Source organism: Arvicola amphibius, chromosome 14 (assembly GCF_903992535.2).
Source record: "Arvicola amphibius chromosome 14, mArvAmp1.2, whole genome shotgun sequence".
Classification (NCBI taxonomy): Eukaryota; Metazoa; Chordata; class Mammalia; order Rodentia; family Cricetidae; genus Arvicola; species Arvicola amphibius.
Genome location: NC_052060.1, coordinates 48761704 through 48786531, shown reverse-complemented (window position 1 = coordinate 48786531; position 24828 = coordinate 48761704). Strand labels below are relative to the sequence as shown.

The 24828-nt window shown below is 38.7% G+C and overlaps 1 protein-coding gene across 1 annotated transcript in view; it reads left to right on the top strand.

Annotated features, from left to right (window-relative positions):
• Nucleotides 1–1426: 1426 nt before the first annotated feature.
• The window catches only part of Pkn2 (protein kinase N2), a 92536-nt gene continuing 69134 nt past the window's right edge, over nucleotides 1427–24828 (top strand). Inside the window, exon 1 of the mRNA XM_038311000.1 lies at nucleotides 1427–1785. Within this exon, the coding sequence (XP_038166928.1) occupies nucleotides 1738–1785 (48 nt within the window). The 5' untranslated portion in view covers nucleotides 1427–1737. The remainder of the gene's footprint in view (nucleotides 1786–24828) is intronic.

Below are 24828 nucleotides of genomic sequence, written 5' to 3'. Positions count from 1 at the left end.
CAGGTGGTGGTAGGGCACACCTTTAATCCCAGAACTTCAGAGGCTGAGGCAGGTGGATCTCTGGGTTTGAGCTCGTCAAATTGAGTTTCAAAATGGCCAGGGCTACACAGAGAAAGCCTGGCTCGAAAACCAAAACCAAAACCAAAACCAAACCAAACCAAAACAAAAAACCAAAAACAGAGAGAAACTGGATGTATGTTTACAAATTAATATTTCATTAAAGTTATAATCGATGTCTAGAAGTGAAACAGTATTAGCCACTAAACGCATTCTAAAATTTATTATGTAATTTAATATTTAAGTACTTGTTACTTTTATCATTTTCACTCCAGGTAATTCATTAAATATAAATAGTAAAATTTTTGAAGAATGCACCAGGCTTTGTCATATATTGTGAGTTGCAGTCACCGAACTCCAGATCATCAATGTTTGTTGAAACATACCCATCCGACTCGGAGCTACCTACCTAAAGCCTGCCTTTTAACGCCTCATCTTTACCTAAATATCTACGACCACCTTGTCCACACAGCTTTTAACCAGCAATGTATACTTAAACTTCAGGATCCCAAGTGAAGCAAATGCAGAGAATGTCCATTCACTGATTAGACAAAACAAAAGCTACAGTTTTGAGACTCTGTGCATACTTGCGAAACATAGTGTTACTTTTAGAAGACTAAGTAGACGACTGAGTTCTCCCTGATCCCTCTCCAAGCACAGTTGACTTTTGTCCACTCTGGACCTTGATTCTGCCTATCTCTTTCCATTAAACTTAGTTTTTTGTTTGTTTTTTTAAAAAGCAACAAATGAGCCGGTTCGACTTTGAGCTCGGTAGTTTCCCAGCCCAAACCACCGTTCAGAGTAGCGCTCGAGGAAAACGCAGTTTGTAGGGATTGCACTCAGAAGGTGTGGGCGCTCTAATCCCTCCCACTTTTTTTTTTCGCAAAGTGCCTTTTCCGGGCCAGCCCGGCTTGCGGGGCACCTGACTGGTGGCGAAGTGGCGCGAGCGCACGGCAGGAGGATGACAGGTGGGGGAGGGAGCGCGGGGCAGCGCCGGGTCTGGGCGCGGCTCCGGAGCAAGGCCTGGGGAGCGTAGGCCCGACCAGCAGCCAGCGCCCAGACTTAGCGTTCGCGCAGGGCCGTTAAACGCGGCCGGAGGTGGGTGTGGCCTGCACGCTCTTCCCGCCTCCCGGCGACGCGAGCCGGAGCCTCTCGCCCCAGTGTCACCCCGGCCAGCCCGGAGCCGGCCCCGCCCCTCCCCGCGCCTCCCGCCCCTCGCCGCTGGCCCCGGGGTCCCCGCCATTCCCCCTTCTTCCCTTACCCCGCCCAGTCGGGGGAGGGGCCGCGGCCGTCACGTGTGCCGGCGGCCGCCAAGCGAGGCGGCTTTTGCGACGCGGTGACAGCCAAATGGTGCGACAGGGGGAGCTGCCGCCGCGGCCGCTGCGCCCCGCACCGAGAGCTCCGAGGCGGCTCCCGGCTTCGCCCTGAGGGTGCGGCTGAGGGGACAGAGTCCGGCGGGCGGCGGCGGGCGGCGAGGGGGAGCCGCGCCGAGGGCCCTCGCTCCCCGCCGCTCTCCATGAGCCGGGCCGCCTGAGCCGCGCCTGCAGTCGGGCCGCGCCTCCATGACTCCCTAGCTGCTGCTTTCTCTCCGGTCCTCATCCCCCGCCCGGCTCCCGTCCCGCCTTCTCCCTCGGCCGCGCCGCTGGCCGCCTTCAGGTGCGGAGTCCCGAGTGCAGCGCCATGGCGTCCAACCCCGACCGGGGGGAGATCCTCCTCACCGAGTTGCAGGTAAGGGCCGCGGCCCTACGGGAGCGCCGGCTGGGGAAGCGGGGCGGGGGGAGGGACCCCGGGGATGGCGGCCGCGGGCTCGGGGACGCTGCGCACCGCGCCCCTGGCCCGCTAAGTGCGGAAACTCGCGTGGTGTCAGTCCGGAGCGGCTGCCCCACGCCCGGGACCGGTCTCCCGCGCGCTCTCGGAGGCCACCGGGCGGAGGGACCCTCCGTCCCCGCGGGCGGGGCCGTGTGCTCGCGCGGGTCCCCTCCCGGTGTCACCGCCCCGCCCTCCCCCCCATCCCGCTCCCGAACTCCTTTGAATGACTCCCTGGCTGTGGGCGGTTCCCTCCCCTTCCCCTCCGACTGCACAAAGAGCGCCCCCCAGAACTTCAGCCCCCCGGAGGGCTCGTTCGGAAGTGACGGCCTCGCTCCGCCAGTCCTCTTCAGGTGACCAACGGCCTTTAGCGGACCGTGCCTGCCGTGTCTTTTTCCACTTTTCCTTTCTAACTCAGGGAGAGATAGGTGGTCCTCCCGGATGGCTCCCTCTGCTCAGATCCGGAAGTTCAGATGCTGATGGGTTTTTTTTTTTTTTTCCCAGACTTTTATTTTCCCTCCCGTTTGGTCACAAGAGAAAGAGCTCCAGAAAGTTGTTTACAAGCCAGAGAACAGTTCACAAAGTGAAAACGTTAGGCAGCACATGTCCGCAGACGATAACAAAGTAGATGCCGTAATTATTGTGGTTGGTGTCGGAACAATATTATTATTCTTTCCTATTTCCAGCTAAATATTTGATGATGTAAGCGCGATTTTTGTTTTGAGATCTCTGTGGTGTCGGAGACTTGAGTTCATACACTGTTGGTTATGTTTCATTACTTTGGAGTATTCAAGAGATGTTTACATCTGGATTTAAATTTTGCCTCTAAACTGATTTTGGTTAATGTTTGGTTTGTTTTAATATACTCATATTTTGGCCACTCAAAGCTTAGAGAGAGGACTGAAGCACTTGCGTTAATTCTGGAAAAGTTGGACAGTTCATTTTTTTTTAACACGTGAATCTAGAGGGTTGATTATGATAACAAAATTATTCATTGCTTCTCCCTGTAAATTTCTTCTTGAAATGCCTTTGTCTTAGGTCCCGGCGTATAAGTTCAGTATATTGGGCCATCAGATGTAAGCCTGAGTGTCTTGGCATGATAGTTGGTGCATCTTTAAGTTAGAGACCTGAGCAGGGTACAGCTGTACACTACTGTGCCTGTGGAATCCTTTGGAAGTGCAAAGTGGAATTTCCTGTCATTTGAAAATGTCATTATATAACATTTTAATTACAATTAGCTCTTAGTAAGCAACTCTTCACAGCATGCTTTTGCTAAATGAATAGATTCTGTTCTTAATTTGCATGCTTCTAAAAGGAAAATGCCCTGAAGTTTTGGGAAAGAGCATATATTGCCTACTTTTGAAACATGAAAAACACACTTTGATTTTGATAAGATGCCATTAAAATGGCATTTTTTTTATCAGTGCTGTTAGAATTATAAATTTTATGGTGTCCTTGTATTTTCTGGAGGTAGGCATAAATGCCACTTATTTTGGCACTGTAGGAAAAAACATTTTTGTGTTTATTAAATTATATTTAGGGCCTTTTTTGTTAGTAAGGTCAATTTTGGCAGTAACAAGCAAGCAAGTTAAAGAATGAAAAATAACTTTAAATATGACAATTTAAATAATGGAAACAAAATAAGGAACACTAGATGCAGTTATGCTTTTCAATAAGAAAATATAACTCAGCTGGGCAGTGGTGGTGCATGCCTTTAATCCCAGCACTCGTGAGGCAGAGGCAGGTGGATCTCTGTGAGTTCCAGGACAGGCTCCAAAGTTTCAGAGAAACCCTGCCTCAAAACCCCCCCCCCCCCCAAAAAAAGAAAGAATAACTCCCTCTGAAAAAATAATAGTTCTTATTAAGTGTTACTTTAATATTAATCTTTATGTTGTCAGTATATATCTAGTACATATTTCTTGGTTTATTGTAGTCTCAGTTGTAATAAAAGCTACTGCATATAAAGTTTATACTGTTTATTAAAATATTTATATCACTTAAGATACATGACCATAAAATTTACTTCATTCAAATATTTATTTCATTTGGTCATGAAACAAATGTAATTGATCCAATATTTGTCAAAAGTTTACTTAGAGAGTTATATTTTTAAAGCTTCTAAATTGTTTGAAATTTTTTAGACTGAAAACTAATATAAATTTCTCAATGTTTATCTGTCAAACACACTTTTAAGTATTTAAATATTAAGTTATACGTGTTTAATGCCCGAACACTGTTACTTCACCATGTCTTGACTTGGGGATACTGTTTCACTCTACACATTGGTTTAACTTTAATGAAATATTTGTTTGTAAGCATACAACCAGTTTCCTTTTTAATCATACTGCAGAATTTGGAGTAGTTTGCAGGAGTTGGAATTGTCTTAATACAATGTTTGCTTCTAGACAGGCAAAACTATACATTTGAAACCATTACTTTGTCTTCATACCTACTGTAGTGTTTCTGTGAGTAACTCTTTTGACTCTTGCTAGTAACACTGAGACTTAGTAAACAAGGAGGCATTAGTAGAGTGAACAGGAGCTTTGATGGCCAGAGACTGGAAGGTGTATGGTATTACAGAAACAACAAAAATAGGCTATCAAAAAATTTAAACTCCATTGTCAGTTTCCAGCTTTTATATCATAATATATATTAATTTTTTATTAGAAGCATGGCAGGAAACTTATTTTTGTGAGGCCAAAAACCCTACATTTTATTTTTAAGAAAACTGGGATTAATGAAAAGTATTAAAAAATCTCCAAATGGCTATTGCAGTAATTTTAGAAAATCCAGAACCAAATTTGATTAGAACCAAATATTTAAATAATCTTACTGATATTGACGATTCATCACTTTCATCAAAGTTCCCAGTGAAGTGTTGCCTGGGTAAAGGAATTTGCTCAGTTGAAAAGTTTTGGTACTTAGCCTTAAACTGCAGATGTTAATGTCAACTGAATATCTATCAAAACTGTATTGAAGGATCTAAATATGACAGGGATTTTTTTTTTTACTTTCTAGAATAGCACAAATAGCTTTTGTACTAGTGGAGAGTTTTATGAAAGTACAGAGAGCATTTATTATTTGCTACATATTGGCCATTGTTCTTAGGTATCTTGTGTACTTTATTTGATATTCACAAAACACTAGTAAGGTAAGGTATTTTACTTCCATTTTATGAATTAGGAAACTAGCCTCAGGAGTATTAAGTTGTCTGGTATGACAGCACAGGTTATTAATTCCAGCACTCAGGAGGCAGAAGCAGGAGGATTGCTGTGAGTTCAAGGTCAGTCTAAATAGTGAGTTCTGGGCTAGTTAGGACTAAATAGTGAGACCCTGCCTCAAAAACAAAAACCAGAAAACCAACCAACAGACAAGAATGTTAAGTAAATTTCCTATGGTTATGCTGTTAACTTTAAATTTGAACTCTGATCTGTGTGTTTTCAATTACATCATTAAGTTGTCTCAGTTCTTTGGATTCATAAATGTTTTCTATTCCAGTGTTATATGAAAATTTCTAAAAATTGGTCTATATGTTGTTAATCAGAGTTAGCTTTGTTGTAAATTCTAAGATCCTGCTAGAAACAGGAAAAGTTTCATTTGATAGTGTATAATTTAACTATGCTTGATTAATTTCAAATAGGATACATTATTCCACAAAGAGTAGTGATATAAACAACCTTCTCCAGACTTTCTTCTCTTAACAATGACTGTTTCTGATGAGAGACATTAAAAGCTTGTTGAAAATCTGCCAAAGATTGATTTCTCAAGTTCATAGGTTAAATTTTAAGTTTGTGTATAACCAAGTTCTGTGTTGGCACTTAGAAGGTGTTTGGTATATTGATAAGAGGCTCCATTTCTTACCTACAATGAGGACTGTCCTGATCATTTTATGAGAAGTTCATTATTATTACTGCTCTATGCAGTTACTGTTAACCCTTGTATCCTTGGATTCTTCATCCATGGATTCGACCAAATGCCTCTGTTCCCAAGTGCTTGAATCTCTGAGTTTGAGGTCAGCCTGATCTGCATAAAGTTCAAGGAAAGCCAAAGCTACATAAAGAGACTCTATCTCAAAACAAGGAGGTGGGGGTAGACAGATGGCTCAGTGGTTAGGAGCTCTGGCTGCTCTTTCAAGAACACAGGTTCAATTCCCAGCACCCACATGACAGCTCACAACTGTCTGTGATGTAGCTCCAGGTGTTTTTACACCCTCAGACAAACATGCAGACAAAACACCAGTGCACATAAAGTAAAAATAAATAAATCATTAAAACCAACTCTATCTGTATTGTGCACGCACAAACGGTTTTCATCTCATTCCCCAAACAACATAGCATTTGCATTGTATTGAAGGATGTGTGTAGATGATATTATTACAGTTAATCCTTGAAATCAGTAGGGAATTCATTTCATAACACCTCTAGATCTCAGAATTCTTGGATGCTTAACTCTTATGTATGAAATAGCATGGTATCTGCATGTCTTCAATTACCTCTCAACTGTTTACAATACCCAATTCATATATGCCAAAGTGATACATTATAAAGATGAACTGATATACAAGAATTATATAGTATTGAGTGTAGATTTGTACACTCAATTTGTAGATAAAAGATTTGCAATGTCTACTTTGCCTAATTAGTTAATGGTTTACTGTCTTAGCACGTAGGCATTTTAATTTATTGGAAAGTAATTATGACAGACTTTGGAATTTACTTTTCCTTGTAGAAGATATGCCACCTAGTATGCTGATATATGTTAAGTAGCACGTACTTTATACCTTAGTCTTTCTACTGTAGTTGCAAAGGGATGGCTATTCTGGCTGTTTGAGAGCTTTCACTGAACAAATTACACACAATGTTTTTCTTTTAACCTCATGCATACTGTACTGAATCATTATTTGTCATAGTAAGTACTCCTGAACCACCACTTTTCCCTCCTCACAATATCTGCGCTGTAAACAGAAGTTTCTGTCCTGCCCGGCCCCGCAGCTGTTCAGTCCCAAAGAAACACACAGAGCTTATATTAATTACAAACTGTCTGGTCTATTGTTCAGGCTTATTACCAACCACCTTTTACAACCTAAATTAACCCATAATTCTTATCTGTGTTTAGTCATGTGGCTTGGTACCTTTTCTCAGTAAGGCATTCAGTTGCATTGAATATAATCTTTTTAACTTGGGTTTCCACCTACTTTAGATACTTATTCATATTATTGCTTGTTGATTTGTGTAACAGCATTGACTGTAGTTTCATTGAGTAGATATCTCCCATTGCTTGATATTTGAATATTTAACTCTTATTGGTGATTTATTTATTTTTTTGCTTTTCATAATGGTGAGTAAAGATCCTATGGACAGCGTGTTTCCTGTGTTTATGAAGGCTGAAAGCATATGTGGAGGCTCACTTGATGCTTTACAGAGCAGGCTAATGCTTTTAGCATTAAGAGGTGATACTGAACTTCATTGGGGTTATATGAATTTATAATTATGCCAACAAATATATGAAAATAAAGGTTCTTTTGTTACCTGTCCTTTCAACACCTTTTATTATCATTTTTAACTTTTACAAATCAAAGGGCCATAATACTTTGTCTCTTGATCTTGATGTTTCCTGATTATCAGGATATAGAATATTTCTCTTTTTAAGAATTTATTATTTTGAAGTATGTATAGGTGTGTATGTGTTCGATATGGATATTTGCATTTGAGTGTAGGAGCCCACAGAGGCTAGAAAGAAGCATTTGGATCCCTGGAGCTGGAGTTACAGAGGGTTGTGAGCTTCCTGACTTGGATGTTGGGAACCAAACTTTGTGTCCTCTGGAAGAGAATCAAGTGCATTTAACTACTGAGCCATCTCTCCAGGCACTCTGGAAATTTTCTTTTTGTTTTTTGACCTTTTATGTTTTTTTTTTTTTCTTCAGTTGAATCCCTTTTCTTTCTTGCCCACTTTTTCTTTTTGTTTGTTTTGATTTGTAAGAGTTTCTTATATTCTTTATTCTAAACCTGTTTATTGTGAATACCTTCTTTCAGTTTCTAAATAGTTACTTTCAGTTCAGAAGGTTGTTTAGGAGGAACAGTTATAAATCTTTTACCATTTTGGAATATATTCAGAATCATAATCTACAAGCTTGCAGTTATTACTTGTTGCAGGTTTGGTGTAAAAATAATGAAAGTATAATTTATTTCTATGGATTTGTAAACTTTCCAAATAAAAAGCCCCAGGCAGTTGGTAAAACATGTAAATCCCACACATGCTAAGCAATTAAATGTTAGTTAACATAGTGTAAATGTAGAAATAATGAGAATTATTTATGTGAATAGTTGATAAAGCTGCTCGTTTTCCATTCCATTTGTCTTAAATTACTTAATACTTTGTTATTAAGTAATGATATTTAATTCTTACGGTAGTAGATAGTATTGTATGATTATGAATCAGTTATATACATATTAGCACAGGTTATCAGTTTATTTCTGGAGTTGGTTAGATTTAATACTGAGTATAAAGCAAAAAAAAGTTACTCCTTATCACAATTTACTAATATTTGCAAACCTAGAATCCTATGGGCAATTTTTCTTATTGCTGTGGTATCCTTTGATGATGAAAAATTCTTAATTTTTAACATATTTGTTCATTTTTTCTTATAATTGTCTTACACTCTTAAGAAATTCCTTCTTAAACCCAGGAACTATATTTTCTTACCTGTATTTTCTAGTAAGATTATTTTTGAGATAGTCTCCCTAGGAGAGCCGCCAGAGACTAGTGGCCCAAAGAACCGGGCGCCAACTGTAGAAGTTAGCTTGATTTGGGAAATAACCAGGCTAGCTTAAAGATAAACAATTATATTTTTACTTATTATAAGGGGAAACTTATGCCACAAGAATGGAAAGTCCAAGTTCCGCTGTGTCCTGCGGGAATCACCCAGAGAGAGCAAGCACCTGGTCTGTCTCAGTTTTTCCTTCTGGGCTCCAGGAAGCCACTCCTTAACTAGGTTCCACTTCTTAAAGATGATTGGTTAACAAAGCTTCCCCCATCACTAGGCAGCCTAGACTGGTCTTAAATTTACAGTACTTCTTTCTACCTCAGCCACCAAGTGCTGGATCACACAGATTTGTGCCACTACCTTTGGCTTCTACTAAAATCTGTGATGTTTAATTTTATTTGTTATGTTTAAGTCATTCGGTAGGCTTTTTAAAAGAGCAGCTTTATGTTCACAGAAGAACTGAGGAAGACACAGATTTCCTAACTACCATAAATACATGTAATGACAGCTTCCCCTATCACCATGCTGATCAGAATGATATGTTTATTGACAATGATTAATATGCATTAGTATAGCATTTTCTTCCAAAATCCATAGTCTATATTAGGTTCACTTTTGGTATTGTTTATTGGATAGATTTGCCCAAATGTATGATAACATATATTTACTGTTGTGTTAGGGTTTCTGTTGCGCAATGAAACACCATGACCGAAAACAACTTCAGGAGGAAAGGATTTATTTTGCTTATACTTCCATATCACAGTTCATATTAAAAGGAAGTTCACATCAAAAGAAGTCAGGGTAGGAACTCAAACAGGATAGGAACCTGGAGGCAGGAGCTCAAACAGAAGCCGTGGAGGAGTACTTACAGACTGGCATTTCATGGTTTGCTCAGTCTGCTTTCTTATAACATCCAAGACCATCTTCTTAGGAGTGGCACCACCCCCAATGGGCTAGGCCTTCCCACATCTATCACTAATTAAGTAGACATGGCTACTAGTCAGTCTTATGGAAGCATTTTCTCAGTTGAGTTTCCTCCCTCTTAGATGACTATGGTTTGTATCACTGACATAAAATTAGCCAGAACAACCATTATACTATCATTCAGAGTAGTGGAGTGAACTAAGAATCCTCTGTGCTTCATCCCTTCATTTCTCCCTCTGCTCTGTTCCCTGAGAACAGCTGATCTTTTCTTTGTTTTTGTGGCTTTTCTTTTCCAGGATGACATGTAGTTGAAGTCATTATGTAGCATTCTAACTTTCACTTCTTTCAACAAAATGAAACAATCTTAAAAATTACACCAGAAAAGGAAAAAAATAGCATAGCTATTTCCCTAATAATCAAAATATAAGAGTCAACTGAAAAGGCTAAGATAGCAACTAATAAAAGTGACCAGATCTCTAGCATAGTCGGTAAGATTTTAGAAATTTAGAAGTTTCATATAGTAATTCTTTCATATAGTAATATGTACTTATGTTTCCTCTATATCCTTTCACGATTTGATAATTTTTTTTTCTGAGGGAGGAGGATCTTATATATCACAGACTGGCTTCAGACTTGCTACGTAACCTAGGATGACCTTGAGCTTCTGAGACTTTTGCCTCCATTTCCCAAATGCTAGGATTATAGGCCTGTGTCATTCCACCCAGATTATGTGGTGCTGGGGATCAGTCTCATGGGTACTAGGTATGTAGTCTACCAATGGAACTACATCCCCAGCCAGATGAAGTTTGTATGGTGATATGCAAGATATTCATCAGAGTGGCTATAGTATAGGGCCAGTTCAGTGGCCCTCTCCTCATCTGCTCAAGGAACAAGCGGGGGATATCTCCTTGGACACCTGGAAACCCCTCTAGAGTCCAGTCTCTTGCCAACCCTCAAATGGCTCCCTTAATTAAGATATATACTTCCCTGCTCCCATATCCATTCCTCCTCCATCCCAACTGTCCCATTCCCCCAAGTTCTCCCCATCCTCCCCTTCTCATTTCTCTCTCCTCATCTCCCCTTACCCCCCCCCCACCCCCAACCCCCAAGCATTCTTATTCAGAACCTTTATTTAAGAAGAGCAATTAGGGCTTATGTTGTTAAAAGAAGCTACACATCTGAATGGAGCCATAAAACACACTACTTACAGCTTAGGAAACTGATCTAAATCAACTCTGTTATTTAAAAACAAATGTGTAAATACCCATACAGTATAGAGCAAACGTCAGAATTTATAGGCAATTAGCTAGCTGAAGGTAAATTTGGTGCATGCCTTACGGGAATGAATGACTGGGGAACTGGTAAGTGCATAGGCAGTGAGTTGCAACCAGCTACTCTTGAGCTGTGGGCATTTATTTGTTTTCATATTACTGCTTTTCAAGACTTAAGCAAACAAGATGTGTTGGTGGAACTACATTTGCCATTACAGTGATGAATTTTTATCAAATCAAATATTTGCTAGCCACAGAGGCTCACACCTATAATTCCTGTATTTGAAAGGCTGAAGTGGGAAGATTTTTTTGAGCTTCAGGCCTGCTAAGGCAATGTCTTGAAACCCAGAAACCTTGAAAACTTTTAGTACTTACCATTGCCAGGTATGTTATGTCAAAAACTATGATTTGTTGAAAGAGACATTGGATCTGGCCATTAACCATTAGAACTGTGTTGCTCAGCAATAATGCCTGTTGTGATTAGTAACATTCAGTATGGTAGCCACTAGGCACACATGGTTACCCACACCAGAATTAAAGCTTAATGTGACTGAGGGTCTGACTTTTTAAAATTAAGGTTATGTTTACACAGACATGTGATTGATACTACTGACTTAGATAATGGCAATCTAGATTCTAAGTTCTCTTGCTGAGACAGTTGTGATAAAGCTACCATTTAAGATTTGAACAGCAGGTTGGAGAGATGGCTTAGTGGTTAAGATCACTTGCTACAGGCTGGGCAGTGGTGGTGTGCGCCTTTAATCCCAGCACTTGGGAGGCAGAAGCAGGCAGATCTCTGTGAGTTCAAGGCCAGCCTGGTCTACAAGAGCTAGTTCCAAGACAGGCTCCAAAGCTACAGAGAAACCCTGTCTCGAAAAACAAAACAAAACAAAAAACCAAAAAAACAAAAAGATCACTTGTTACTCTTGCAGAGGCTATTAATGTGGTTTCTAACATCCCCATCACGTGGCTCATAGCTGCCCGCAACTGTAATTCCAGAGGATCTGTCACCCTTTTCTGGCCTCCATGGACTTGGACATCTGCATGCTCACACACATATACATAAATAAAAATAAATTTTAGACATGTAAATTACATATCTGAAGAGCAGTAGTTAGTTCAAGGAGGATGGGATGAGAGCCAAATACATGAAAGCAGGAAACTGATATACTTTCATTCAGAAGGCTGCCCAGAGTTCTTGTAGTTTTTTTTTCCCTTTTCTGACAGACAAATTATTTAATAACTGCGGATGGCCTTGATCTATTTGCTGTATCTAAACCTGGTCAGCAACATGAAAAGGGGGTTTTGTATTGTTTTCTTTCTTTTAGTCAAAGAAGCAACCACAAAGATATAAGAAATACACATTTTAAAAGAACAGCTGTGCTTTGCTTTATGTTCTTGCTCACTCTTCTGCTTGGTAGACCTCCGAGTTTTACCACCTGAAGGTCTTCAGCCACTTTTATGCTCCTTACTAGGATGACAGCTTAAGTTGAACACCTATGGAGGAAGGCAATTGATAATTCAGCACCATGATCATCGTAGTTCTTAAAAAGAACACATTTAATTGACTTTACAGTTTTGGTCCATTATCATCATGATGGGGAGCATGGCAGCCTACAGACAGGTGTGCTGATTACATCTTTACCAAAGTGCAGCAGGAAGTCAACTGGACTGTCACACCAAGTGAAACTTGAAACCTCAAAGCCCACCCCCACAGTGACACACTTCCTCCACCAAGACCAGACCTACTCCAACAAGACTACATCTCCTAATAGTACCACTCCCTTTAGGGGGGGGGGTCATTTTCTTTCAAACCACCATAACTGAGGGGAAATTATCTGTTCAGTAATTGTTCGCTTTGTTCTTTGAATTATGTTTAATTCTGTAGCATTGTTTTTGCCTTTGAAACATGTTGTCCTTTTCTTTGGTATAAAAGCTATACTCTTACATTCCCCTATATCTTTTAAAAAAGATCTTGAATAAGGCCAGGCATGGTAACAAATGTCCTTAATCCCAGCACTCAGGAGGCAGAGACAGGTAGATCTCTGTAAGTTTGAGGTCAGCTTGGTCTAAAAATCAAGTTCCAGAATAGCCAAGAACTGTTAAACAGAGAAACCCTGTCTCCAAAAAAACAAAGTAAGGAAGTAAGACTAATGATCCAGTGCTACTCTGTGTAAAAATTGATTTATTAAAGATAAATATATTATTAAAATGTCTGTGGGAGAACATTTATCTGATCATCTTATATAAAAATAAAATGAGTTACTTTCGTGTATTACTATAAAATCTAAGGCATATAAAAGTTTTGTTATTTAAACCACTACTTTCTTATTAATAGTTATTTTAATTACCACTACTGAACATATTTTATGTATCATCCATATTTTGATTTTAATTTACAATAAAAGTTAGATATTTGTTGATTTCTGTTACTGATTTTTGTATAGGCTGGAGAGATGCCTCAACTATTAAAGACTAGGCTTATAAACAAAAATACAAAAATGTTGTTTACTGTGCAGATTAAATGAAATGTAGCATTATTTATCTTATGTAATTGTTCTTAATGAACAGCCTAAGCATTGTTGCTGTCTTAGTTTATTTTTTATTGCTGTGTTAAGACACCATGACCAACTGGGCGGTAGTGGTGCACACCTTTAATCCCAACACTCTGGAAGGACACCATGACCAAGGCAACTGATAGTTCTGAGTTTATTGGGGCTTATAGTTTCAGAGGGTGAGGGCATGACCATCATGGCAGGGAGCTGCTGGCAGCCATGGCACTGGAATAGTAGCTAAGAGATTACATCCTGACCCACAAGCACAAGGCAGAGAGCTAACTGGCAGTTGTATGGACTTTTGAAACCACAGAGTCCAACCCTAAATAACATACCTCTTCCAATAAGGCCATACCTCCTGATCCTTCCCAAATATTCCACTAACTGTGTACCAAGCATTCAAATGTATGAGCCTATGGAACTATTTTCATTCAACCCACCACACTTGCCTAACCTTCCTCATTCATACTAGCAGCTGAATAATTCTTTTTAATGTCAGTAGTTATATTTTAATTGATGTTATGACAGTTTCATGTAATACTATAAAGTCTAAAGCTGTAAAAGTTTTTATGATTTAAGGCCTGGTAGTGGTGGTACACACCTTTATTCAATCCTAGCACTCAAGAGGCAGAGGTAGGCAGATTCTGAGGTCAGCCTGAGCTGTTCTCTACAGGGCAAGTTCCAGGACAGCCAAGGCTATCCTGGAAACCCTGTCCACTTTAATGCTCCTTCCTAGGATGACAGCTTAAGTTGAGCACCTATGGAGGAAGGCAGTTGATAATTCAGCACCATGACCACCGTAGCTCTTAAAAAGAACACATTTAATTGACTTTACAGTTTTGCATTCTGATCTTCAGGCAAACTTTATTTACTAAAAAAAACACACACAAAAACAAATTTACTAAATAAAACATCGTGTGTGTGTGTGTCTGAGTGTGTGAGTGTCTCTGTGTGCTCTGTGTGTGCTGGAGATTGAACCCAGGGTCATGTTCATGCTAGGTAAACATTCTATCACTGATCTACATCCTTAGCCTTGTTTTTTGGCTCCTACCCCCACACATAATGTCTACTGATGTTCTGTACATAGACAACGGTGGCCTTGCTATTATCCTCTGATTTGGTTTGTGTGGTTGAACCTGTTAAACCTGTAATTCTTGTATTATGTGAATAAGAATAAGGAAACTAGTTGTGGGTATTAGCAGGTTCTTTATAGGTTTTTGTTCAGTTCCACCTACAATGGAATGTGTCACATTAGAAACTTTATTCTGTTTAATGATACAATATACTATAGCTCATGTGAGACTTTTGAGTACTGCTTGTGGAAAAGTTGATGAGCTAGTATATTTTTTTCTCTTTCTTGTTACTTTTAAGTATGCTAATTTACTGTAACCATTCCTCCATTCATTTAATGAACATCTGCTCTATTCATTATTTTGAGGTCTGGTCCTATAATAATTAGCAACATACTTACTAATAGTATATTTTCTTTTCTCATGAAGATTACAAATGGCAGAGATAGTTTTTAAGTAATTAAATAACTAGGCAAGGATAGTGGGACTTGAAGGGAACCAGGAATCACCCTCTTGAGAGCTGCTGAAGGTAGAATAGTGACTAGGGATAAAAAGAAAGCATGCAGTCCAAGTTGCTATTAAGGAAAAAACATTGATTTATTGTTTCAAAAGCCTATATGTTTTTTAACAAAATGAGAATTAATATTGGGAACATACATACCATTCTAAAAATGTCACTGAGAGTAAAAATGATACAGATTTATGAAAACACTTAAGTGTCGACATATGTTGAGACTTAAATTTATGATTTATTAGACTGTTTTTTCCTTTCATGGACTAAAAAAATTTAACTTTGGTCATCAATTGACCAGTGACAAATTTTAGAAAATATTTTCTCAGGACAATACACCTTTGACTATAATAGTGTATCAAGAATTTTTGCTAAGAGAATGAAAAGTGGTTAATGTAGTTATCTGCCTATCCATTGACTATGATGAGTGAAGGAAAGACAGTTTGGAAGTTTTCTGTGGGACAATGGTTTTACCCTGTGAAGATTTGTTTTTTTGTACTTGTTTAATAAAATGCTGATTGGCCAGTAGCCAGGCAGGAAGTATAGGCGGAGCAATGAGAACAGAAGAATTCTGGGAAGAGCAAAGAGTCAGTATGCAGTCGTCACCCACAGAGAGAAGAAGCCAGACACAGAGCAAGCAAGATGTGACTGCCTTGCTGGAAAAGGTACCAAGCCACATGTCTAACACAGACAAGAATTATGGGCTAATATAAATTATAAGAGTTAATAAGCCTGAGCTTCTAGGCCAACCAGTTTATAATTGATATAGACCTCTGTGTGATTTCTTTGGGACTTAACGACTATGGGAACCAGGCAGGACAGAAACCTCAGTCAACAGAAGTTGAAGACTTTGGCATCTTTAACAGAAATAGGGCGATTTGGAAAGACTAATAAAGTATTTATTTTGAGGCATGCTGAGTTTAAAATCCATAAAACAGCATATGTAGTGAGGTGGTATGTAAGCAGCTAGAACTGAGAAACTGATTCTAGGAATTAGGGGGTGGGATGTACTCTAGGAAGTCATTGGGTAGTATTGAATCATGCTGTTAGCCTGAGTGTATGAATGTTACATAACTAGAAACAGTTTGCCTAAGATGAGTTAATGAAAGGAGGCTTCCTAGAAGTGGGCTGAGATTCTGCAATGATAGGAAGGAAATTTTTTCTAGGGCTCTCTCTCCATCCTCCACTTTGTTACTGGTTTTTTGTTTGTTTTAGAGACAAAGTCTCTCTGTGTAGCCTTGATCTGGCTGTAGACTAGGCTGGCCTTGAACTCTCAGAGGTCCCTTTGTCTTTACCTCCCAACTGGTACGATTAAACACATGTGCCACTAGGCCCAGCTGTGCACTGTATTTTATACTAACTGTATTATGGAGAATTTTTATAATATCACCTTGAATTCTATGACATTCATTCTTTTCATTCTTTTCACAAGATTGTTCAAATTCTTAATTTGAAATTGATGTTTAGCACTGTTTTAGAAAAGAAACAATTGAAACATTTGAAAAAATCCTAGAATAAATCAGTGACAGAGCTATGACTAGAATTTATTCAGAATTCCCCTTGTCTTAGTTACTGTTCTTTTGCTGTGAAGAGACAAAATGACCAAGACAACTTTTTATAAAGGAAATCATTTAATTGGGGACTTGCTTACGATTTCAGAGGCTTAGCCTGCTGTCATCATAGTGAGGACATGGAGACATTTATTGCACTGGAGCAGTAGCCGAGAACTGCATCCTGATCTGCAGAGGGGTTGGGCCTGGCATGGGCTTTTGAAACCTCAAAGGCTACCCTCACTGACACAACAGGGTCACACTAATCCTTCTAATCCTACTATTAAAGAGATCTACTTCATGGTGACTAAACATTCTATATATGATGCTGTGGGGCTATTCTTCTTCAAACCACCACTCTCCTTCTTTTAAAAAAACAAAACAACAACAACAAAAAAAAAAAACAGTGCTGTGGGATAATGCTCTTGTACCCTGTAAAGATTTGTCACTTGTTTTGGTTTAATAAAACACTGATTGGCCAGTAGCCTGGCAGGAAGTATAGGCTTGGACAATTCTGGGAAGAGGAAAGGCTTAGTCTGCAGTCACCACCCAGACACAGAGGAAGCAAGATGGGAATATGGTGTAGGAGTTCCTTCTGTGTGTGTGTTGCTTTCATTGGTTAATGAATAAAGAAACTGCCTTGGCCTAGTTGGTAGGGCGGAACTTAGGTAGGCAGATAAAACAGAACTGAATGCTGGAAGGGAGAAGGGCGGAGTAAGAGAAGCCATGGGTCCACTGCCTGAGACGGACGCTGGTTAGAATATTTCCCAGTAAGCCATTGCCATGTGGCGATACACAGATTAATAGAAAAGGGTTAAATCAAGATGTAAGAGTTAGCCAATAAGAGGCTAGAGATAATGGGCCAAACAGTGATTTTATTAATACAATTTCTGTGTGGTTATTTTGGGGCTAAGCAAGCCCGGCAGCCGGGACAAACAAGTGGGCCATCATCCTTGCAACAGGAATGCCTCAGTGATAAAAGCTACTAAGCCACGTGGCTAACATAGACAAGAATTATGGGTTAGTTTAAGTTATAAGAGCTAGTTAAAAATAAGCCTGAGCTAATAGGCCAAACAGTTGATAATTAATATAAGCCTCTGTGTGTTTTGTTGGGACTAAATGACTGTAGGGCTGGGCAAAACAGAAATGCCATATACAAAACAACTTAGATTTTCTGTATATGAATGTTCTGCGTGCATGTATGTATACTCACAGTGTGTGTGCTTGATGCTGCAGAGAATGACAGGAATTGGCTCTCCAGAAACTGGAGGTACAGATGGTTATAAGTCACAGTGTGGGTGCTGGGAACCAAACCCTGAGTCCTCTGCAAGAGCAACAAGCTTTCTTAACTACTCTCTAGCCAGAGTTTTCTTTATTACTCTCTTAGCCAGCTCTCTAGCCTCCTCCGACTCTCCAGACTATACTTTCCATTATGATTATGTAACTACTAATAGTGTTGTCAAAAATAAAATAAACCATAGCCTAAGTTATTCAAAATGTAATAAAATGATTTTAAATGATTATTAAATCAAGATGTGTTATAAAGTAATAACATAATGTATCATGAAATAGAAAGCTTAAGTTAAGCATTTTAAGTCAGAATACTTACGACACGGACTAGTTATAATTTTCATTGACTATTTCTGGTTTATTTGCTCTTTATAAAGCTCATTTCTTTTTTGATTTTTTTTAATAATGTAAAAATTAGTAACATCAAACTTTACAGTCTACTGGGCTATCTTCTCGTATGCATTTATCTGGCCAAAGAACTGGGCCTTCTTGTTTGTCTGTTTGTCTCTTTTCTTTGTATCCATTTAATTTTTTCTTTTGGCTTTGGAGGGAGAAATCTACGATAAGGATAAAATGCAGAGAACTCCCTACTGTCTCCTCATGACTAGAATTCCCTTTTTAGACTGCTTATTTCCTTCCATCTCTTATAGTCTCAGGAGTATTGTTTCACCGTATTTACTAGATAAGAGCAAAGATAACTATTCCATCTTCTCAAGAACCAGTGATATAATAATTCTGACTTTTATTTTAGTTCAAGCAGGGGCAACCCTTCTGTCTCTCCTTTTATATAATTCTTAGTCATTGCTCAAGTCTTAAAATACATATTAGTGTCTTGCGAGTCTTCAACTTTTTTTTTTTTTTTTTTTTGGTTTTTCGAGACAGGGTTTCTCTGCAGCTTTAGAGCCTGTCCTGGAGCTAGCTCTTGTAGACCAGGCTGGTCTCGAATTCACAGAGATAGATCCGCCTGCCTCTGCCTCCCGAGTGCTGGGATTAAAGGCGTGCGCCACCACCGCCCGGCTTTCTTCAACATTTTAACCTAAATTTTGAGCGTGTTTATTATCTTTTTCTTTGCCTTGGTCTTTTCCTCTATTGTATACATACAGTTTTTAGTTGTGACTTGTCTTTCCATTGGATAACACTCCTTAAGTATAAAGATCATGGTTTCTAAAATAGATTTTTATTGGATAAATTTCCAGAAAAATGAACTTCCATGCAACCACTATGCTCTTGTTTAATTCAACAGTTTTTACTGCTATACATTAAAAGTGTGATGGACAGTAGGAGCCAGATTTCTCACTGGAGTAAGAATTTACAAATAAGCAAAGGAAGAAGATTAAAATGATCCATATTTTCATAGAAATGAAATGATTCATGTAGTTGTAGATTGTAGCTGTGTAGATTGCATCTTTTCTCCTTTCTATGTCTAATGTCCAGGAATAGCATCTATTAATAAATATCTAGCCAATATTTCTATGAATTTTTATAAAAGTATGAAGTATGTATCTTTTATTTGGGGGTAGGATTATATAGTCTATGTTCTCATAAAGATGGTGTGTGGAAAGAATTTAAGAAAACTAATATTGCATCATTATTTTTCTAGTATTATTAATATTTCCTTCCTTAAATTAGATGGTGATGTTTCCATTGAGGGTCCACAAAGAGTAATTAGATGTAATTAAAGGAACTCCTGAGAGCCTGGATTAACCACGACTTTATTCTCTTAGGTCTTTTTCTGCATACAAACATCCTGTGATTGTGGAAGAACATTAGGTGTTTTTCTGCTGGTCTGAGCTGGGCTCGCTGATGCAGCTGCAGTCAGCTGGTGACAAGTTGGAAAGTCCACTATAGACTCAGTGTCTGCCATCTCATAATAATAGCTGGGGCAGCTGGAGTACTTTATTCTAAGTAGACTCTGTGTGGCACCTCCCTTTCTCCAGGGCTCCCTGCTCTTGCTAGCAGAAGAGCCTTTATATAGCATTTGAAATTGCAAGAGTTTAAACAGAAGCTTTAAGTCCACTTAAGGCCAACCTTGAAAATGTCCTGAACAGCACATTGCTGTCACTTCTACTACATACTGTTAGTAAGTCAAAAGACTACCCCAGAGACAGAATGAAAGGAATGAGGAGTAATTCAATGCTGTTTGTACCAGCAATACTATTCCCTTCATAATGGGCTTTTTTTTTGCCAAATCCTGCCCCGAATTTCCATTTACTCATAGTAAAAATTAAAAACTTATATCGGTAATGAGGCCTTATATATTTTATTAATCCAAGTCAGCATTTATGATGCTGAAGAAAAGGAACTATTATAAACTATTTGTGTGGAGGGATGTAAATTAGTATAGTTGCTATGCTAGTCAATATGAATATTGAAAACAGAATTACCAACCCAGGTGATTGTGGCTCAAGCCTTTAATCCCAGCACTTAGGAGGCAGAGGCAGGCAGATCTCTGTGAATTCCAGGACAGCCAAAGCTACATAGAGAAACCCTGTCTTGAAGAAAGGACGGAGGAAGATAAAAAGAAAATAGAATAACCATATGATCCAAGTATGTCTCTGCATACATATAACTGAAGGACTCCAGACTGACATACAGCAGAGAACTTAAGACATCATATTTATTGCAGAATGCATAACAGTTTGTGGAGTCAACCTAGATGTTTGACCATAGATAAATGAGTAAAGAAAATGTATATATACTGTGGGGCTCTAGTGAAGCTGCTAAGAATGAATTGTCATTTGCAAGAAAATGGATAGAAATGGAGATTATCATGTTATATGAAATAAGGCACACTCAGATGAATACTGTATTTTCTCTCATATTAGAATCTGTATAAAAGAGGGACTGTTTGCAAGAGGAAGGGGACCAAAAAGAGTAGAGAAAGGGTGTCAGAATTTATAGGGGGTATAGATGAACAGAGTGCATGATAAATGTATGAAAATGTCAAAATGAATCCCATTGTGTGCAATGCTTATATGCTGATAATTGTTTTAGAGGCCAAGGGTAGGCAGTGTAGGAGTTGTGTACCAGGCAAATAAGGATATCTAGGACTCAGCCTCTTTTCCGTCATTTGTGGTGAATTGAGTTTTGTCTTATGTGTACTTCATTGTCACAGATGGTTGCTACATTTTCAGGCCTTGGATCTGTATTCCAGCAAAAGAAAATAAGCTCTGAATGCCACCGCAAAGAAGGAGCTAGTTCTCTTTCATAGGAGTTGTCTGTATGTCTATTTGTACATACAAGAAAGGCTGATGAAGTGAGAATTTTATCTGTACACTTGGATGCATCTAACCAAAAGTCTTAGTGAAGATAATGGGAGGGTTGGTATTATGTAGGAACCCAGTACCCAGCATTGACAGCCTCGGGGCTGTGTGCCAGGAATGGCACCGTTGCTGTGAAAGCACATTTCTTATATTTTGGTTGAGCCTAGCCTTTAATGGCTGAGCCATCTCTCTAGCCCACTACATTTCTAAATTCTGAGCATAACCTCTATAAGACATAGAAATAGTATATTATGGTAGTGGTGATGATAAAAAACAATGAAGAAATTGAAGCTTTAGCGTGATTGGAATATTAGATTTTATAAATGACCATTCTGATTTTGAATGCATCTCTCTTTATGTTACATTCTAACTTGGCCTTCAGCTAAATACCCATGTAGCCTACATTTGTGTAAATTGAGCTATATATTTTTCTCCACTGCACTCCCTTCCTGTACCCTCTCCCAAGGTCTCCATGCTCCCAATTTACTCAGGAGATCTTGTCTTTTTCTACTTCCCATGTAAATTACATACTCTTTGTTGTTTAGGTTCTCTGGAATTGAATTGTAGGCTGGTTTTTCTTTGCTTTATGTCTGAAAGCCACTTATGAGTAAGTACATATAATTTGTCTTTCTGGGTCTGGGTTTCCTCACTCAATATGATGTTTTCTTTTTTTTTTTTTCCAATATGATGTTTTCTAGATCTATCTATTTGCAGCAAATTAAGATGTCATTTTTCCCGGCTTTGTAGTACTTCATTGTGTAAATTTACATTTTTCTTATCCATCTTCGATTGAGGGGCATTTAAGTTGTTTCCAGGTTCTGGCTATGACAAACAATGCTGCTATTAACATAGCTGAACACATGTCCTTGTGATACAATTGAGCATCCTCTAGGTATATACCCAAAAGTGGTATTGCTGGGTCTTGAGGAAGGTTGTTTCCTAATTTTCTGAGAAATTGTCATACTGATATCCAGAGGGATTCTACCAAGTTGCACTCCCACCAGCAATGCAGGAGTGTTCCCTTTGCCCCACATCCTCTCCAGCATAAGTTGTCATCAGTGTTTTTGATCTTGGCCATTCTTATATTTATAAGATAGAATCTCAGAGTTGTTTTGATTTGCATTTCTCTGATGGCTAAGGATGTTGAACATTTCCTTAAGTGTCTTTCAGCCATTTTAGATTTGTCTGTTGAGAGTTCTCTGTTTAGGCCTGTATTTCGTTTTTTATTAGATTATTTGTTCTTTTGATGATCAATTTCTTAAGTCCTTTGTATATTTTGGATATCAGTTCTCTTTTTGATGTGGGGTTGGTAAAGATCTTTTCCCATTCCATAGTCTGCCATTTTGTTGACTGTGCCCTTTGCCTCACAGAAGCTTTTCAGTTTCATGAGGTTCCATTTATTAATTGTTTCTCTCAGTGTCTGTGCTACTGGAGTTATATTTAGGAAGTGGTCTCTTGTACCAATGTGTTCAAGTGTACTTCCCACTTTCTCTTCTATGAGGTTCAGTGTAGTTTGTTTTATCTTGAGGTATTTGATCCATTTGGACTTGAATTTTGTGCAAGGCGATAGATATGGATCACCTGAATCATTAGTGGCTCAAAGAAGAAATAAGGAAGAAATTAAAGACTTCCTAAAATTCATTGAAAATATCCACACAACATACCCAAATTTAGGGACACAATGAAAACAGTGTTAAGAGGAAAGTTCATAGTACCAAATGTCTACACAAAGAAGCTAGGAAAATCCCACACTAGTGCATTAACAGAACACCTGAAAACTCCAGAACAAAAAGAAACAAACTCACTCTGGAGGACTAGACAAAATCAAATTGAGAGATGAAATCAACAAAATAGAAACAAAGAAAAGAATACGAAATATCAATGAGACAAAGAGTTGGTTCTTTGAGAAAATCAACAAAACAGACAAACTTTTACCCAAACTAACCAAAAGGCAGAGAGAGAATTATCAAATTAACAAAATCAGAAATGAAAAGGGGGAACATAACAACAGACATGGAGGAAATCTAGAGAATCATCAGGTTATATTTCAAAAACCTGTACTTCACAAAATTGGAAAACTTAAAGGAAATGAACAATTTTCTGGATAAATATCACCTACCAGAATTAAATCAAGACAAGACAAACAAACAAACCTATAACTGCTAAAGAAATAGAAATAGTCATCAGAAGTCTCCCCCTGCAAAAAAAACCATACAAGATGGTTTCAGCTGAGAATTCTGCAGGATTTTCAAAGAAGAACTAATATTAATACTTCTCAAATTCTTCCACACAATAGAAACATAAGGAATATTGCCAAACTCTTTTTATGAGGCTCCAATTACCCTGATACCCAAGCCACACAGAGACATTACTAAGAAAGAAAATTACAGACCAATCTTATTCATGAACTTTGATGCAAAAATACTCAATAAAATACTGACAAACCAAATCCAAGAACACATCAGAAAAACCATCCACCATGATCAAGTTGGCTTCATCCCAGAGATGCAGGGAAGCTTCAACATATGAAAACCTGTCAATGTAATCTACCATATAAACAAACTGGAAAAAGACATGATCTGAAAAAAGCCTTTGACAAAGTAAAACATTCCTTCATGATAAAGGTCTTGAAGAGAGCAGGAATACAAGGATCATACCTAAACATAATAAAGGCAATATACAGCATGCCAACAGCCAACATTAAACTAAATGGAAAGAAACTCAAAATGATCCCACTGAAATCAGGAGCAAGACAAGGTTGCCCACTCTTCATATCTATTCAATATAGTTCTTAAGGTTCTAGCTAGAGCAATAACACACACAAAAAAAGGAGATCAAGGGATACAAATCGGAAAAGAAGTCAAGCCCTCACTATTTGCTGATGATATAGTTTACATAAGTGACCACAAAAATTCTACCAAGGAACTTTTACAACTCAATAACACCTTTAGTAATGTAGGAGGATACAAGACTAACTCAAGGAAATCTATAACTCTCCTTTACACAGATGATAAATGGGCTGAGGAAAAAGTGACTTCTATCTTTATATTTTCACTACTGTGTATTGTTTCAAATAAGTAGTTAAAAACTAAAACAACTGGAAAACCAAAGCCCTATTTTGTATATAAACAAACCAGGAAGTGGGAAAGTGCATGTGTGTTAGATCACTCCTACTAGGGATTGCATTGAACTGCATGCAGTTGGATTCCTAGATTAGGCCTCTGAAGTATAAAGGATGAATTAGGGTGAAGCAAGAGAGGAAGGACCTGTGTTTGCCAATGCCCCTGACTTGAGAAAGTTGCAATGCAAGTCATTTAGGTCAAGGCTTAGTTCAAATATAGGAAATGAGTATTCTGAAGGGCCCTCCTTAAAGAAGGTATAGCAAAAAAGAGCACCAGACCAGGAGTCAGAAGGCCACTGTGCTGAACCAGCCAGGTTACTGACTTTCTGATCTTAGATTATTTGCTTGATTGCTTTCAACCTGATTGCCTCAAACTACAGTCAAGGGGGTTAGACCAGATGATTTTTTTTTTATTTCTTATAGTCAACAGCATGTGAATTGTGACACCCAAGGTTTTCATGGGTATTCTAACATTTCTTGGCATTTGTCAAGTCAGACTTTTGTATTTCTGAAATGCAGTAGAAGTAACAGTCTTTTCACTTCTCTGGGGACCTTGCCAGTGAGGCATAAACATCTTTTCCTGTCTCCTCTAAAATGAAGTACTTGGTCACAAGTAGCAGGCTTTGTTTTTAAAGTCTGGTCCTATT